Here is a 15,591-nt window from a genome sequence, read left to right on the forward strand (position 1 = left end):
CATGTTTATTATAATATTTTTATAAAGACAAGTAAAGCCACCTTATAACACATTTAATTTAATTTATAATGCACTGGTTCAGTTTGAGACAACCACATAAGATTTTTAATATTAAGAACAACCCATTTGTTTAACAAGTTAGTAACTATAAAACTATGTGCTCAGCTTGTTTTTCTTGCAGAATCAGAAAATAAACGTTTGTCTTTTTAACTTACATTTATAATCGTTTTGCAACTAAAAAATCTCTTTAAGTATTCAACTTTAATCTAAGCTAAAATACAATACTAAGTAATCTTTAATATTTTGACTTTAAAATCATATCAAATATTAATAACATATGCTCTTAAGAAAGTATCTTTTTTGAAAATACAACTGACAAAATATTCAACAAAGTATGTGCAATAGTGTCTTTGTAAGCTTAGAGCCTTTCTAGAGCTATTGTAGTATAATTTAACCATCACTGCATAATAGCAGAGGTGTGATAGTTTAACATATAAACGAGTAACTAAACTCTAAAATTTGGACACCTTTCAGCAAATCATTTCTGAGAAAAGGCAGAGATGCTTATTTACCAACTATCTCTTTAAGTGGTAATTTCCTTGAAAAGACAAGATTGACCAAATCATTTTAAAGACACTACTAGTGTTTGGCCAAGCCCAATTTATGAAACTTTCAAAGAGTTAACCTAAAACTTCTCGAGTTTTTCTGAAAATAACATATTCTATGGTGATGCAGCCCTCTGTGTTAGGCCTTGTTCACAGTGGATTCTTGCCAAAAGCTGATTACACCAATTTCCTTCCAGAAAGGGAGACTTCTTGGGTCACACTAAAGGATGTATACCCTTTCATTGTTTCACAGCTGAAAAGTCAAAGGGCTTAAAACCAAAGTCTTTTGTGAAGAAAGAAGCGCCAATGGATGATTTCTCCCCACGTTTCCCCAAGTCAATTGATTAATAAATTGCTGTTGTCAGAAACAGCACAGAAGATTGAACAGATGTGGTTGGTTGGTTTGTTTTTTCTTTAAAGTGCTAACAAAGCCCATTATTTCTAAATGGACTTTCACTGTAATGACTGAAATATAAGCAGCATAAAGTATATAGAAATTACATACCTCAATCGGATAGTCAAAACTTTTTAGACAGATGCCAGCAGTTCTATACATTACCTTAACAATCATTGCACACAAGTACACTTTATGAACTTGCCAGACTAATATAACAATTCAGCGTATCTAATCTAAAACACGACTGATGAAAATCCAAAATCTAAAGCTAGAACCAAAGCGGTCACGAGCTACTCTGAGTCAAATGCCCCAACAGCAGTGCTCAGAAGAATTTCAAGTAATTTCTCAGTCTAATGAGAGACAATACAGTTAACTGAACTATTTCTTAATCCTTCTGAAAAGGCTGGCTTTACCCAGCTTCAATCCAAGTCCAATATTGTTTTCCCTTATATCGGCCCAGAGTTTTGAGTTCCTAATTTGTTTTTATCAATATCAGAGTTAGAAGTGAGTTAGCAGCTTCTGAACTGCTCAAGTAGGGCGAATGCAGAAGCTACTAAAAAACCATTTATTATTAGAAGACTGAATGAGATCAACTTTAAAAATGAGGCCCCCATATGGTGATCTTCTAGATAATTAAGGCTATATAGATCTAAAAGCCTGGCTTTCTAATAGGACCGAGACAATTTGGAAAGTAAGGTCTATCGATTCATATCAGCATCACTAACACTCAAACATAACAACACATTTTCAAAATTATCATATGTAAATAGCAGCACAAACTAGTAATCTCCTTACTAAAAGTGACATGGTGGTGCCCTCTGGTGGTAACATTTAGCATACTCCCCTAATATTGCATATCTTGTGAAATATAAAAAGCACATCTGTATTGGAAAATATCAAAATTAGAGATTACCACAAAGGAATGAATCATTGTGCTTCCAAGTATCTTTTTTTTAGCCTTCAAACACATTGGTACCAAGATAAACCCCTGACCCTACTCCCAGGAACCAAGTGGAAGCTACAGGAATCTTGGCAGACTTATCTACGATAGGCAATTCCTGTTAAGATATTTACATCTTGGTTCTAGAACTCAACTGAGAGGTTTTTGCATTTTCTAGTTTGGCTTTTACATCTATGGGTTTCTCAAAAAACCTCACCAATGCCGGTTCATTCAACAAAGACGCAAGAATCTGTTCAAATGCAAATGACCACTGAGGTTCTTCCCTGAGAGAGGAGGGATCTTTCTCCAAGTGGCTCTCTATTTTCCCCTCACTGGATTCTCCGGAAGCACAGATTGCACCAGAGAATCCTCTGGCTGATGATGTAGGGCTATGTAGTTTCCTTCCAACTTCTTCCATCCTGAGCAAAAGGCTGGTTACAACAGCAATGGCTTGATATAATGACTCTTCTTCAGGGTCCCCATGAAATAAGTTATATAGGGTCTTTGAAAACTGAATAAATTGTGACTAGAAGACACAAGTTAGAAATATCACATTTGATATTAGATTTAGCAAATATAAAGAAAATTTAGAAGTGAATAGTATTCTATTTAGAATTTCTACCATATAACTTTCACCATAGCAGTTACAAGAACTTATGATTCATCTCAAAATAACTCTTGGTTCTAGAAAGATGGGTATGAACCATGGAAAAAACTTCCATTTAAGTCTTCTCACTTGTTGGCTAATAGCAGTACATTATATAGATATATTATTTTTATATACAATAATTCCTGGACAGTTTCCCTGCCAACATTCCTTCAATGTTAGGTGGTATTTTTAATTTAGGCAAAGTCCCATATTTCCTTACATGTAAATCATTCACTCATTAACCAATCTTAACGAAAGGATTGAGAATGAGTTTCCCTTGATCTCCCCAAGGGCCTGAGAGGGCAGCTCAACGAGGATGACTTAAATTTAGGGAAGAAGGTTTTGAGACCTAACAGTACAAGGTGGCGCTAAGGAGCCCATTCGGACATGCTTCTCTTTAAAGACTGAGGTGGGACCCAAGTGGAGAAATAAACTGGTTTGTTTGCTAATTGCACCTATATAATCCATTAACATTCCTAGAAGATACGTGTCAATTAAAAAGAAAATCCCAGCACAAGAGTCCTATAAGTCAATTATCCTACCAGAAACGTTTATCTGTAAATAAAAAGCAAACTCAAAGGATATACTTCATAAAAACATATTGTACCAAACTTTTAAGTTTTATTTTTATTTCTTTCTTAGCCTGAAGTACTGTTTATTTATAAAAATTTTAGAATAAATATGCCATATTGATTCATTTAAAAAAGTACTTATTCAACTAACTATCAAATTACCTAGTCCACTGAGAAATGCTAAGTTACTTGATAGTTCTCATTTTGATAAAGTTCTGGGAATCCTCTGTATCTATACCAACAGATTTTAATTAAAAAATATAATATACACTGACTGAATAGTGTGTAAGAAAGAGACGGATTTAGAATTGCGTCAATAGTAGCCATCAGTATTGCTTGAGCAGGTTCAAATAGAAGATGATTAGGAACCAGGGTGTGACCTACTTTAGTAATTTCTTCTTCCTAGTCAGTATCTAGCACTGGGTGTGTCATGCTGCTAGGTACTAAAAACACGTAGAATAAATGAACATTTCCAATAAAGCTGGAAAAAGAAAACACTGAAACATATGTTATACATACATCTTTTGTGTGTATATCTTTAAGTATATTTATCTTTATGTGTTATACATACCTCTGTTCTACAAGTACAAATGTTATCATAGTAGAGGAACTATACTGAAACACTAGATGCATTTTAGTGTTTTAGAAAATCATTTAAATTTTATTAATTAATTAATTTTATTACTTTAAAAAATTTCCTCCCCCTTTTCTTGCTCACCTGAAACTTACAGGGATGATACATAGACTATTTAACTACTTTTGTAATAACGTTAACTATTTTATTTTATTTATTTTACTTTTTTTGAAGAAGAAGATTAGCCCTGAGCTAACTGCTGCCAATCCTCCTCTTTTTGCTGAGGAAGCCTGGCCCTGAGCTAACACCCATGCCCATCTTCCTCTACTTTATATGCGGGACGCCTACCACAGCATGGCTTTTTTTTTGGCCAAGCGGTGCCATGTCCACACCTGGGATCTGAACCGGTGAACCCCAGGCCACCGAGAAGTGGAACGTGTGAACTTAACAGCTGCGCTACCAGGCTGGCCCCAACGTTAGCTATTTTAGAGTGGGATACATCCATACTCATGAAAAAAACAAGAACCTAGAATTTTTTCTTTGAAAATACTATACCTGATTCATTCTTGGTAAATCCTTAATGTTTTCTTCTTTTTTGAAAAGCTCATCTTGCCATTGACTTAGATATGCTTGAATATCAACTTTTCCTTTGCCTGAATGAGGGTAATAAAACCATCTTTTAATCAACAGCCCACTATATTTTCCCAAATTTCAAAAAGAATAGTTATGATTGAAGAGATATAAGGTTGAGATATAAGATTGAGATATAAGATTTCACCTTTTTAATCTTTTACTTCACCCACCAACTCTCAGAATATGTTCTCCATTTCAATTAAACTAAAACTTTTAATTTGGGAAGATTGGGAACTAGGGAAGACGTGGAGAGACGGAGAAGGATGCATTTTAGATGTGCACCATGGCTTGACGATGTAAATTTCATGTAGACGTTCTCATGCATACTCATTAAGTTTAAAATAGCTTCAATATGATGTTCTTAATATGCAGACACCAAAGTGGCTTATGGTGGCTCTTTTTCAAAAATTCAAAACACTACTTATTCACTCATTCCTTTGAAGAGTTCAATCAAGGTGATATAAAAGTGACTGTATTAATGATTATTTAAGATCCCTTGGAAAACTAGGTGGATATACTAAACAACCCGGGGAAGTTGTCGTATTTAAACAGAGCTTCAGCAATTATTTAACTAAATGTTACTCAAAAACATAAAAGGAATGATGGGCTTTTGGAGAACAATTGGCAGCTTCCATCAAAATATTAAATATGCACATTATTTGTGATCCAACATTCTCATACCTCTATGAATTTATCTTATCCTAAAGAAATATGTGTAAAAGTATCCTAAAATGTAAGTATAAAAATGTTTGTTGCAGCATGGTTTGCAATATAAATAATTGGACACAACCTAGATGTCCATCAATATTGTGCTAGTTATTGAAGTAAATCATGGTACAACCAAACGATGGAATACTCTGCACACATTAAAAAGAATTAAGATGGATCCAAATGTACTGATACAAAAAGATGTCCATGATACATCACAAAATCAAAAAGCAAATTGTAGAACAGTATTTATGGACTGTGTCTTTTTTAAAAAGGGCGATGTCTAAATATGTTTGTGTATACATAGAAACGGGTCTGGAAAGGATATAGATGAAATTTTTTCAGATTTACTTCAAGGTGAGGTTCAGTGAGGGTATGAGGACTTCTGTACTGTTTAAATTTCTTTTACAAGGATTATCTATTACTTTTGTAATTAAAAATAAATATTTTCAAAATAAAAAATTGAATATGGATCATTTACTATTACATTTTCTGTAACTTCTGAGACTTAAGTATCACGAGAGGAAAGAGTAAATTGGTGAACTAACACAAAGAAACTAAAAAAGCTCTCAGGACACATCAATAGGCTTTAAAGGGAATCCACATTTCCCCTTTGTGTAGTTAACCCTATTCACAAAAACAATTACTTAAACGAACTAAATGATATTCCTAGATCATAGTACCTTTTTCAGGGCTGTTTTTTACTGATTCTGCTTCCTTCTCATTTGCAGGCTTGGAAACTATGGGAAAAGAGAACAATTGCATTTTGTAAAATAGTTAACAAATACCTTTTGGAAGTAGAATAATATTTTATATAATGCCTTACAGCACATTTTCTTCAATTCAGCAAACCAGTTTCAGCTGATCTGACCTCCTATCATTAATTAAAAGACAAAGTATTCAAGAACTTTTATAGCAAAAAAAACACTGGGGGGAAATTCACATGAAAAACATCCCAGAGGAAAGTATACCGAATATTAAGAATTTACTTCTGGGTGGTCTTTTCTCCTTTGTGACTTTTCTTCAAATTAAGTTGTGTTACTTTTCTTATTAAGAAAAATACATACTGGAAGTCTGAAGCCAGCTACTAGTCTATGTGGCAACAACTCATTGTGAGATCTTGCACAAGTCGCTTCTCCTGTCTGGGCCTCAGTGCCCTTATCTATGTAACTAAGGGACTTGACTAGATGATTTGTAAGGTCTCTTCAAACTTAATGTTCAAACACTAACATATAGTAACCATAAACATATGTTAATCAGGACTTTTCCCTCTATAAGACATTCCTATTCATGAAAAAGCAGCAAAGGACACAAAAATCAGCTCATAACACTTCCAAATTATGTCTTGGAGACAGACTCATCCCTATCTCCTACACCTACAGTGATTTATGATAAATATTCACTGTTTGAATAACAGCTATGACCTTCAATCATCAAAGATTCTATTGTCTTCATCGTATTTTAACAAGGCATGAGAATGGTCTGATACATTTTAGAAATCTCTGCAACATAAGTAGGAACAAAATGCATTTTTTATAAGTCTTCAGTAAATAAAAATTCTGTAAGTCAAAACCCAAAGTATCGTTTAGTTAATTAGTCAAACATTTATGGAGTATTTACGATACATTTAGCACGGTGCTAAATGCTATGGTAGCACAGAAGAAGTATAAGGTATAATTAATCCAAATTTTACTAGTGGTAGCTGGGTAAAGAATGTTTAAGCCAGGAAGATCTCTATGAGTGGACTAATCATCAAAACAGATATATTTTTAACAGATAATTACCATGGAGCCGACTGAAATAAAGTAATTCTTCCTCAGAAAGTTCATCTCCCTTTGAAGGGTCCTTAGATTTCACTTCAGTATAAGCTGAAAACAGATAACCCAAGTCACATTTACTAACAATGAAGGACAGAAACGGGTCCTATAATGGGTCAAGTAAAGCTGCGGGCAGAGAATTAAACAAAGGGCCTCTGTGTAAGAAAGACAGACGTGCAGAAATGCAGAAGTGGTGCTACTCTACTGTATAGCAAATAACAAGAAGTACTTGATCACTTTGTGTTCTATTATTTCTCCTACTTGCTTTTTAATAGTTTTCCAAGAGCCATTACAAGTTGAAATAAGAAAATCTGGCATCTGAAATGCTCCGAAGATGTGACCTCAGTCATTTAAAAACATCTTCGATAACAAGGAAAACATGAAGTTGAGTGCTCTAACAGACACATAGTGTGTTTTCTATTTTTGCTCCTTCTACTGAAAGCGTATTCATTCCATGGCAATATTAGATTATTCTAATGGCAATTTGACTTGACAATGTAAAGTCCTGCATAATTATCAGGTGGTTTGTCTTTAATTTTTAAAATGCTGTGTTTATGATTTGAACACGTGAAGGGTTAAAGATGGCTTTTAGATTTTTGGTCTGGTAAAGGATGGTTCCTGGCTATTCTGGGAAGACTCTAAAAGAGATCCCAGGTGTAGCTTTAGACAAATTATGAGGTGCTGTTTGTTTTTGTGAATCACCCTATCTAAGTTAAAGGGTACTTTTGCAATGTTCCTTTAATTTAAAGCCTAGGACTGTTTTCCAAAAATATGGGTCAGGCCTGGGAAAGGCGGTCTCTTTAGGTTAGTGGGAAACACTTAAGTAAACTGGAATGGTGTGGTAATGCTGAGGTAGTATGGTAGAACAGAAAAAAACCTGAGCTTTGGGGTCAGAACTCAGTTTGAATCTCAGCTATGTAATTTATTAGCTATGTGATCTTGGGCAAATAACTTAATCTTTCTGACCCTTAGTTTCCACATCATCAAAATGGGAAGGATAATACCACCTTTCAGGGATATTGTGAGAATAAAAGAATGCATGTAAAGTAAATGCCTTGACAGAGTAATTGCTCAGGAAATGATAATATCCGTGCTGCCCAGTCTCAGTTTTGTGAATAATTTTGTAGTATTTCGCAAGTTAGGCAGTTTGTCTAAAGTTAAATTGTACTCGCTCATGACAACAACAAAAATTCAACATTGTATCAATATTCAAATGATAGGAAGTTCTTATACACAAACTATTTATCACTAAATGGATTGACCGCTAACAGGAAGGGAACCTGTGACCCCATCTGTTACACAGATTCTCCTCCACAGATTTCACTGTACCTAAATATCAGTAAAAATACTGGTAATATGATCCATGGGCCCCAATGAAGCAATGACTTTCTATCATATTGAAAATTATGTTATTTGTAATTATAACAAAGAATGGAGTTATATTTGTAATTATACTTATTACAGTGGAATCAACTGCTGTACATCATCACAGACTGTGGAACTCTTACCTGGAGGAATATGTAGCTTAAAAAGCAGCTTAAGCTTCTCAGTAAAACTTCCATTGTACATTATGTCTGTTCAACAAAATTCAATTGCAAATAATCACATATCCAAAGAACATTCAATCATTCCAGCAATACAGATTAATTAAGATCAGACATTAGCCAGGGATTAAGATTCAGAAACCTTCTGTTACTTAAGCTAACAGTTAAACTACCACCCAGTCAGCCAGATTCTCTCCACGTGTGCAAGCAAAATACCCTTTATCAGAGGGATAAAATGCTCTCCTGCTGATCTCCCTTCTCCCAACCTCAGATTTTTTTCTTTTGAATGAGGCCTTATACCTCATTTGAGGAGAGAACTCCTCTTCAAGAGGCAATCTCTCATAAGAAAGCATGTTGGGGTGTCTGGAAAAGCAAAGGAAGGATAAAACTGGTGCACTATCTACAAGTACAATGTTTTTGCTGGATACTTCTCTACCACTTTTCTAGCCTATGTGGTTGGATTTTTACTGAGAGGGAAAATGCTCCTGAAGTATCCATGTGCCCGAGTGTGGGAAAATCAAGACATTTCTTCCCTTCATGTTAACCATCAAAACATCCATATCTAACAGCTTGCTTTTCTGGGAGGGCTGGGCAAAATGAGACCAATATACTTAGATTTAGCAACAAACAGAAAAAGGTCCAGTAAATGCTAAAGCTGGAGACAATGTAACTCAAGCTGATAAAACGTGACTAAATTGGCAATAATAGGGAGTAGTAAGTATTTCTAAGGGTACCTTTATTGTTTTTTAGAAAAGAAAATTATTGGATATCATCCTACCAATTGCAGAGGAGAATTCTTTGAAGTTTATAAGGCAGTCAGAGTTTTCATCCAACAATCTGAATGTCCATAAAGCTAGTGAGTCTCTGTTTGCAGAATGAGCCCAGGGACTCAACAAGTGATACAACGCTCTGAACTGCTGGCAGTCAATCTGATACTGTTCCAAATATGGCAGACTGGGGTCATGGTGCTTCAATACTGGGCAACTCAAACACCAATAATAAGAAAAAAACAGCTCTTTCTATTAAAAAAATAAAAAAGGAAAGTCATTAAATCAGAAAAAGTAATTTCATAAGAATTTTTCTTTTAAACGTATCTACTAAAATAATTAAAAATATTTAAGAGTGGTGTGGTAAAATTCTGCTAAAAGAGTATTATTTTTCATTTAAAGAAGAACAACAGTACCTTAAAGATGACATAAAGTTCATCCAATTCAGGAAGGCTCAATTTGACATCTTGTGACACAACACGCAACTTTAAAAAAGATAAGAGCAATTTAGAATTTAACACCTCAGTATAGAAATTCTCTTTGAAACCATTTAGAAATCTCTCTTTGTCAAAATAAAATATTTTTCTTCCAAATTTTTAAAGGAATAACGAAAGGTAAATGCACTGATTTTGCCCTTTAAAAAGGTTGTACATAGACCACAGTTCAATTCGACTCTGATATGTACTTTGACCTTCCTCTCTTCATACCCAGAAATCACTGCCAAAGGACAGTCACTTAATGTCTATAAATATAAGCAACAGTATTCTAAGTCTCATTCCATATATTGCTCTCTTGCCACTTAAGCAATTTGTTAAGTCATCACGGGGGTTGTCATTAAATACTTCAAAGGCATTTGGAGATGTACATTCCCTGTGTGTGCCAAAAAACATTGTCCAAGAAGTAATAAGCTTAGGAAATATGTTATTTTATCCTGCTCCATGAAGAAGAAGCACTAATGGCACAATAATTTTGGTATTTAAGAAATTTAGAAGCAACGGTAAAGATACAGGCTAGAATTAATGAAACAGTGGAAATTTAAAAAAAAAAACAGTAGACTCAAATAAAACCAAAGTTGCTCAAGTGACAAAGTAAAGTAGAGAAATATCTGGCAACTGTGATAAAAGAAAACATGAATAAATATTATTGAGAAGGAAAAGGATAATATAAACATAGATATAGAGGCCATTTAAAGTGTTCAGCACATAGAAGGTAGCATTAAATACCTGCTGAATAAATTCAATAAGCTTTATATCAATACATCTGAAAGTCTAGATGAAATGGATAATTCTCTAGGAAACTATAAATGACAAAAATTAAATCAGGAAGAGCAAGCTCTAAATAGAACTGAAAAGGTAACCAAAGATCTGCCTCCTGGGGTGGGCCCCCTTGCCAAGTACTTAAGTTTGTGCACTCTGCTTCGGTGGCCTGGGGTTCACCAGTTTGGATCCTGAGTGTGGACCTACACACCGCTTCTCAAGCCATGCTGAGGTGGCGTCCCATATAGAAGAACTAGAATGACTTACAAGTAAGATATACAACCATGTATTGGGGTTTTCAGAGAGGAAAAAAGAGGAATATTGCCAACAGATGTTAGCTCAGGGCCAATCTTCCTCGCCAAAAAAAAAATTCACTAAAAAAAAGATCTGCCTTCCATCAAAAGGTAGCAGGTCTAGACAGTTTTACAGGGTCATTTCCTCAAACTTTCAGGTAATAGATAATTTCCTATGTGATCTAAACTATTCCAGAGCATAGAAAAAATATGATTTATTCCAAAATTCATTGAATGACATGAGTGCAATTCCGATATGAAAACTAAACTTAGCACACACACAAAAAGAAAACTGTAAGCCAATGTCACTTTAACATAGATATAAAGAACCTAGCTAAACTATTTAGCAAAATTATCAAAAGCAGAATATTAAAAGAATAATACAACATGACCAAATAAGATTCATGTCAAGAATCCAACAGAAGTTTAATATTAGGCGTTCTTTAATATAATTTATTACATTAATAAAGTAGAAAAATATATAATCTCAAGATATGGAAAAGTCATTTGATCAAAGTTAACACTCAGTATTGATCTTTTAAAAATGTCCAAAACCTCTTAACTTAGAAATTGAATGAAACTCTTTAATTTTATAAAAGGCACCTTCAGAAATCAATAGCAAACATCATACTTAATCAAATACTAGAGGCATTCCTATTAAATTCAGGAATAAGAAAGGAAGCCTGTGCCCGCTGCTATTATCTAACACCTCTCTGAAGATCCAACCCAATACGACAACACAAAAAAAGTAAAAGAGGTAAAAATATTAGGAAGAGTCAAAACTCTAAGAGTAGAAATCGTATGCTTGTCTATTCAGAAAATTTGAGAAATTAAACCAAAAAAATATTAGAATTAATGAGAGTCAGTACATGGCCACTTAAAAAAGCAACACGTACAAATCAATAGCTTTTACATACACAGCAATAAACAAATTAGAAAATGTAAAGGAAAAAAGATCACATTCATATTAGTAACAAAACCATAAAATACATTGGTTGTTGTTAGTGCCATTGAGTCAATAAACAGGAGTAGATAAACCCCAACAAGAAATGTATAAGACCTATATGATGAAACTACAAATGCTTACTAAAAGACATTTAAAAAGACATTATTAAAGTGGACATTAAAAAGGAATTTTAAAAGGCTTACTAGATTCAAAATGGACTATAAAGTCACAGTAATTAAAAAACAGTGTGGTGTTGTTGCAGAAGAAAAATACTCCATAAATAAACCCATGTATGCACATAAGTATTTAGCATATGAAAAAGGCAAAGTAGAATACAGCAAGGATGGACTATTCAACAAATGGTATTCAAACAATGGAGTATTTCAGTTGGAAAAAAATACCATTAGAGTCCTATCTCACACTATAAACAAAATACATACTTAAGGTGTATTAAAGATCTAAACATTAAAAAAACCAAAGCAATGCCAGTACTATAAGTCAATATGAGAATGTTCATAAATTATATAATTTTATACAGGGAAAGCCTTGCTAAGTTTGATACGAAATCCATACAACATGTAAGAAAGAGACTTGACTACACAAAAATTTGAATCACATATACTCTGAAATACACCATAAAGAAAAGGAAAGAAGCAACAAGACTGGGGGGAAATATTAGCCAAGGATATAACTGACAAAGAATTAACACCACTAATATACAAAGAACTCCTACAAATTAATAAGAAAAAGACAACCTCACAGAAAAATGGACAAAGGCTATGAACAGGCAATTAAGAAAAGAATGAAAAAAGCTAATAAACACATGTGATCAGTAAAATGAAAATGTGAGATTTGAGTTTTTATCTATCAAATTGACCCAAATTAAAGATTTTTAATATAGTTATGAGTCACTTAACAACGGGGATACACTCTGAGAAATGCATTATTAGGTGATTTCATCGTTGTGCAAACATCAGATAGTGTACTTAAACAAACCTAAGGGCCAGCCTTACTGGCGCAGTGGTTAAGTTTGCACGTTCTGCTTCTCGGCCCGGGGTTCACCGGTTCGGATCCCAGGTGCGGACACGGCACCGCTTGGCATGTCAGGCTGTGGTATGCGTCCCACATATAAAATAGAGGAAGATCGGCATGGATGTTAGCTCAGGGCTAGTCTTACTCAGCAAAAAGTGGAGGATTGGTAGCAATTAGCTCAGGGCTAATCTTCCTCAAAAAAAAAAAACAAAAAGGAAAAAAAACAAAACAAAAAAGGGGTCCGGCGTAGTGGCGCAGCGGTTAAGTTCGCACATTCCGCTTCTCAGCAGCCCGGGGTTCGCTGGTTCGGACCCCGGGTGCGGACATGGCACCACTTGGCAAAAAGCCATGCATGCTGTGGTAGGCATCCCACGTATAAAGTAGAGGAAGATGGGCATGGATATTAGCTCAGGGCCAGTCTTCCTCGGCAAAAAGAGGAGGATTGGCAGTAGTTAGCTCAGGGCTGATCTTCCTCAAAAAAAAAACAAAAACAAAAAACAAACCTACATGGTATAGCCTACTACACACCTAGGCTATACAGCACTAATTTTATGGGACCACTATTGTATATGTGATCTGTCACTGACCAAAACATCATTATGTGGCGCATGACCATATCTGATGTTAGTGGGAGTCTGCTGCATTCTTACACACTGTTAGTGGGATTATAATTTGGAACAAATGTTTTGGAGGACAATTTGGCAGGAGCTGTCAATTTTTAAATGGGCACACCCTTTGACCCAGCTTCCACTTCCAGGAATCTACCTTATAGAAATACTCTTACAAATGTGCAAGAATAGATATACAAGGATGTTTAGATAAGGTATTACCTGTAAGAGCAAAAAAAAGAGACATGCTAAATGTATGTCAACAAGGAATATTAAATAAAGTATAGCATATCCACACTATAGTGTATCATTTAGTACATTAAGAAAAGTGAGGTAGATCTTATGTACTAATAGGAAATGACCATAATATATTTCCGAGCGAAGTTGCAGAATAAAGTGATTGGTATGACTTCATTTAAAAAACTATATTATTCCCCCTCCAACACACATACACATTTATGTCTACAGATACATAGAAAAAAGATCTGGAAGGATATATCCCAAATCATTTTAATATTGGTTACTCCTGGGGTAGGGACCTTTATTTTCTTACATTTCTATAATATTTGAAAACTTTACGATGAGCATGTGTTACTTCAGTATTTTCTAAGTTAATATATAAAAACTAAACAAGGAGGCTCCCTGCTAACTATGTCACAATAACATCACTGAATTATTTAATTGGAATCTAAACCCAGAATCTTCAGAAATGTTGATCTTCCCAGATTTGTATCTCTGATGACTTGGCCTTTAAGCAAGCAGGTTTACAAAACAATACGTGCTCATGATAAAAGCTCAAACAGCACAGAAGGACACAGCAAAGGAAGACTCTCCCTCTTGCAAGCAGCAATCTACTAATCCCACCCACCAGAGGCCACCGATCTTAACAGCTTCTTATGTAGCCACCCAAATATTAAAAAGGAGAGTATTTAAAACACACTGCTTTATACCTTTTTCACTTTATCTTAGGCATTCAAGGATAATGAGATATATTAACAGCACAGACTACTATGTAGGTCAGCTGTTCTTATTGATGAAGCGCATCACAAATACGTTATGCTTAAATGCCTCCATCACAGCATTCAATTTGAAGGTCAAATAACACAAAACACGTTGGAGAAACCAACATAATTCAACCAGAAGAAAATAACATTTCCTCTCCAAAAATTTACGGTGAGCTAAGCTGTGGCCAGAATCTAGCTCAAAAGTTTAGTTATTTTCATTTTCTTCACATAGAATGATAATTTTTATAGGAAGTTGAAGAAAAAATATTACTGCAATAAAATATTACCCCATTGGGTGGATACTCACCACATTCTGCTTTGTTGTTTCCTCTAGGGTCTGTATCACATACAACCTATTTCGACAGCGCATGCTGTGTATATCTTCATAGCGGATACCACCATATTTCTGCAAGAAATATGATTTCAGTGGATACTCATTCATAATAAACACCACTTCTCTTACAATTGAATTTCATCAGACTCAATTCTCAGAGGCCTTGGTTCTATTTCTAGTTATTTTCCTAACTTGTTCAGTGATGATGCAAATTTTCACCTCCCACATTTCAGTTTTTCTATATATTCACTGAAGAGAATTCCATGTACTATGTGTCTAGACTAAGTACAAGAACATTGGCAAAAATTCTTAGTCTCTGAGAATAATTTTCACCTTTTCATATAGTGATAGATATTTAAAAGTAGTCATTATTTGTGAAAGCAAGTGAATATAGTTTCATTTAACGAAAAGCAAACTGAAGTAGAGGAGGCTATGTAACCTAGGAACAGTTCACAGAACTCATTTTTAAAACGAAGTTGGATTTTAATTAAATCTTTACTTGTATTATTATCTTACTCCTAATATATCACTAGAGATATAACTACAGTATTATTTTAAATATGCTATGTAATTATATTTATGGCATAAAAAAATCTTACCTCATTTGACTCTCTAATCAAATCTGTAATATCCACTCTAACATGACTGCTTTTTTCATCACTCACATTGGAACCCTGCTGAACACTTGAAGGCAATGGGCTATCCTTATTAGTGACATTGTCAAAAAACCTATCCAAAAGTGATAGTAATACTTATTAGTGGAAGGAAAATGCAGAGAAAATGACAGCTAATTTCTCCCTAGTCAGAGGTTAATTTCAATTGAGAGGACAAGGGACAGTCTTACGAAGAAGCGAAATTTGAAAATGGTTGGGAATCAGGAGGACAAGGCAGGGGGAATGGGATGGTGAAGAA

General features: G+C 34.5%; 1 protein-coding gene across 2 annotated transcripts in view; it reads right to left on the minus strand.

Annotated features, from left to right (window-relative positions):
• TBC1D8B (TBC1 domain family member 8B) overlaps positions 1 to 15,591 on the minus strand; it is a 67,462-nt gene continuing 51,871 nt past the window's right edge. For both annotated transcript variants that reach the window (XM_046674096.1, XM_046674095.1), the window contains exons 13-21: positions 15,279 to 15,408; positions 14,653 to 14,751; positions 9,623 to 9,691; positions 9,218 to 9,458; positions 8,404 to 8,469; positions 6,863 to 6,946; positions 5,762 to 5,818; positions 4,293 to 4,390; positions 1 to 2,468 (exon numbers count right to left, since the gene is read on the minus strand). In XM_046674096.1, the coding sequence (XP_046530052.1) occupies positions 2,073 to 2,468; positions 4,293 to 4,390; positions 5,762 to 5,818; positions 6,863 to 6,946; positions 8,404 to 8,469; positions 9,218 to 9,458; positions 9,623 to 9,691; positions 14,653 to 14,751; positions 15,279 to 15,408 (1,240 nt within the window). In that variant the 3' untranslated portion in view covers positions 1 to 2,072. The remainder of the gene's footprint in view (positions 2,469 to 4,292; positions 4,391 to 5,761; positions 5,819 to 6,862; positions 6,947 to 8,403; positions 8,470 to 9,217; positions 9,459 to 9,622; positions 9,692 to 14,652; positions 14,752 to 15,278; positions 15,409 to 15,591) is intronic.

This window comes from Equus quagga, chromosome 10 (assembly GCF_021613505.1).
Source record: "Equus quagga isolate Etosha38 chromosome 10, UCLA_HA_Equagga_1.0, whole genome shotgun sequence".
Classification (NCBI taxonomy): domain Eukaryota; kingdom Metazoa; phylum Chordata; class Mammalia; order Perissodactyla; family Equidae; genus Equus; species Equus quagga.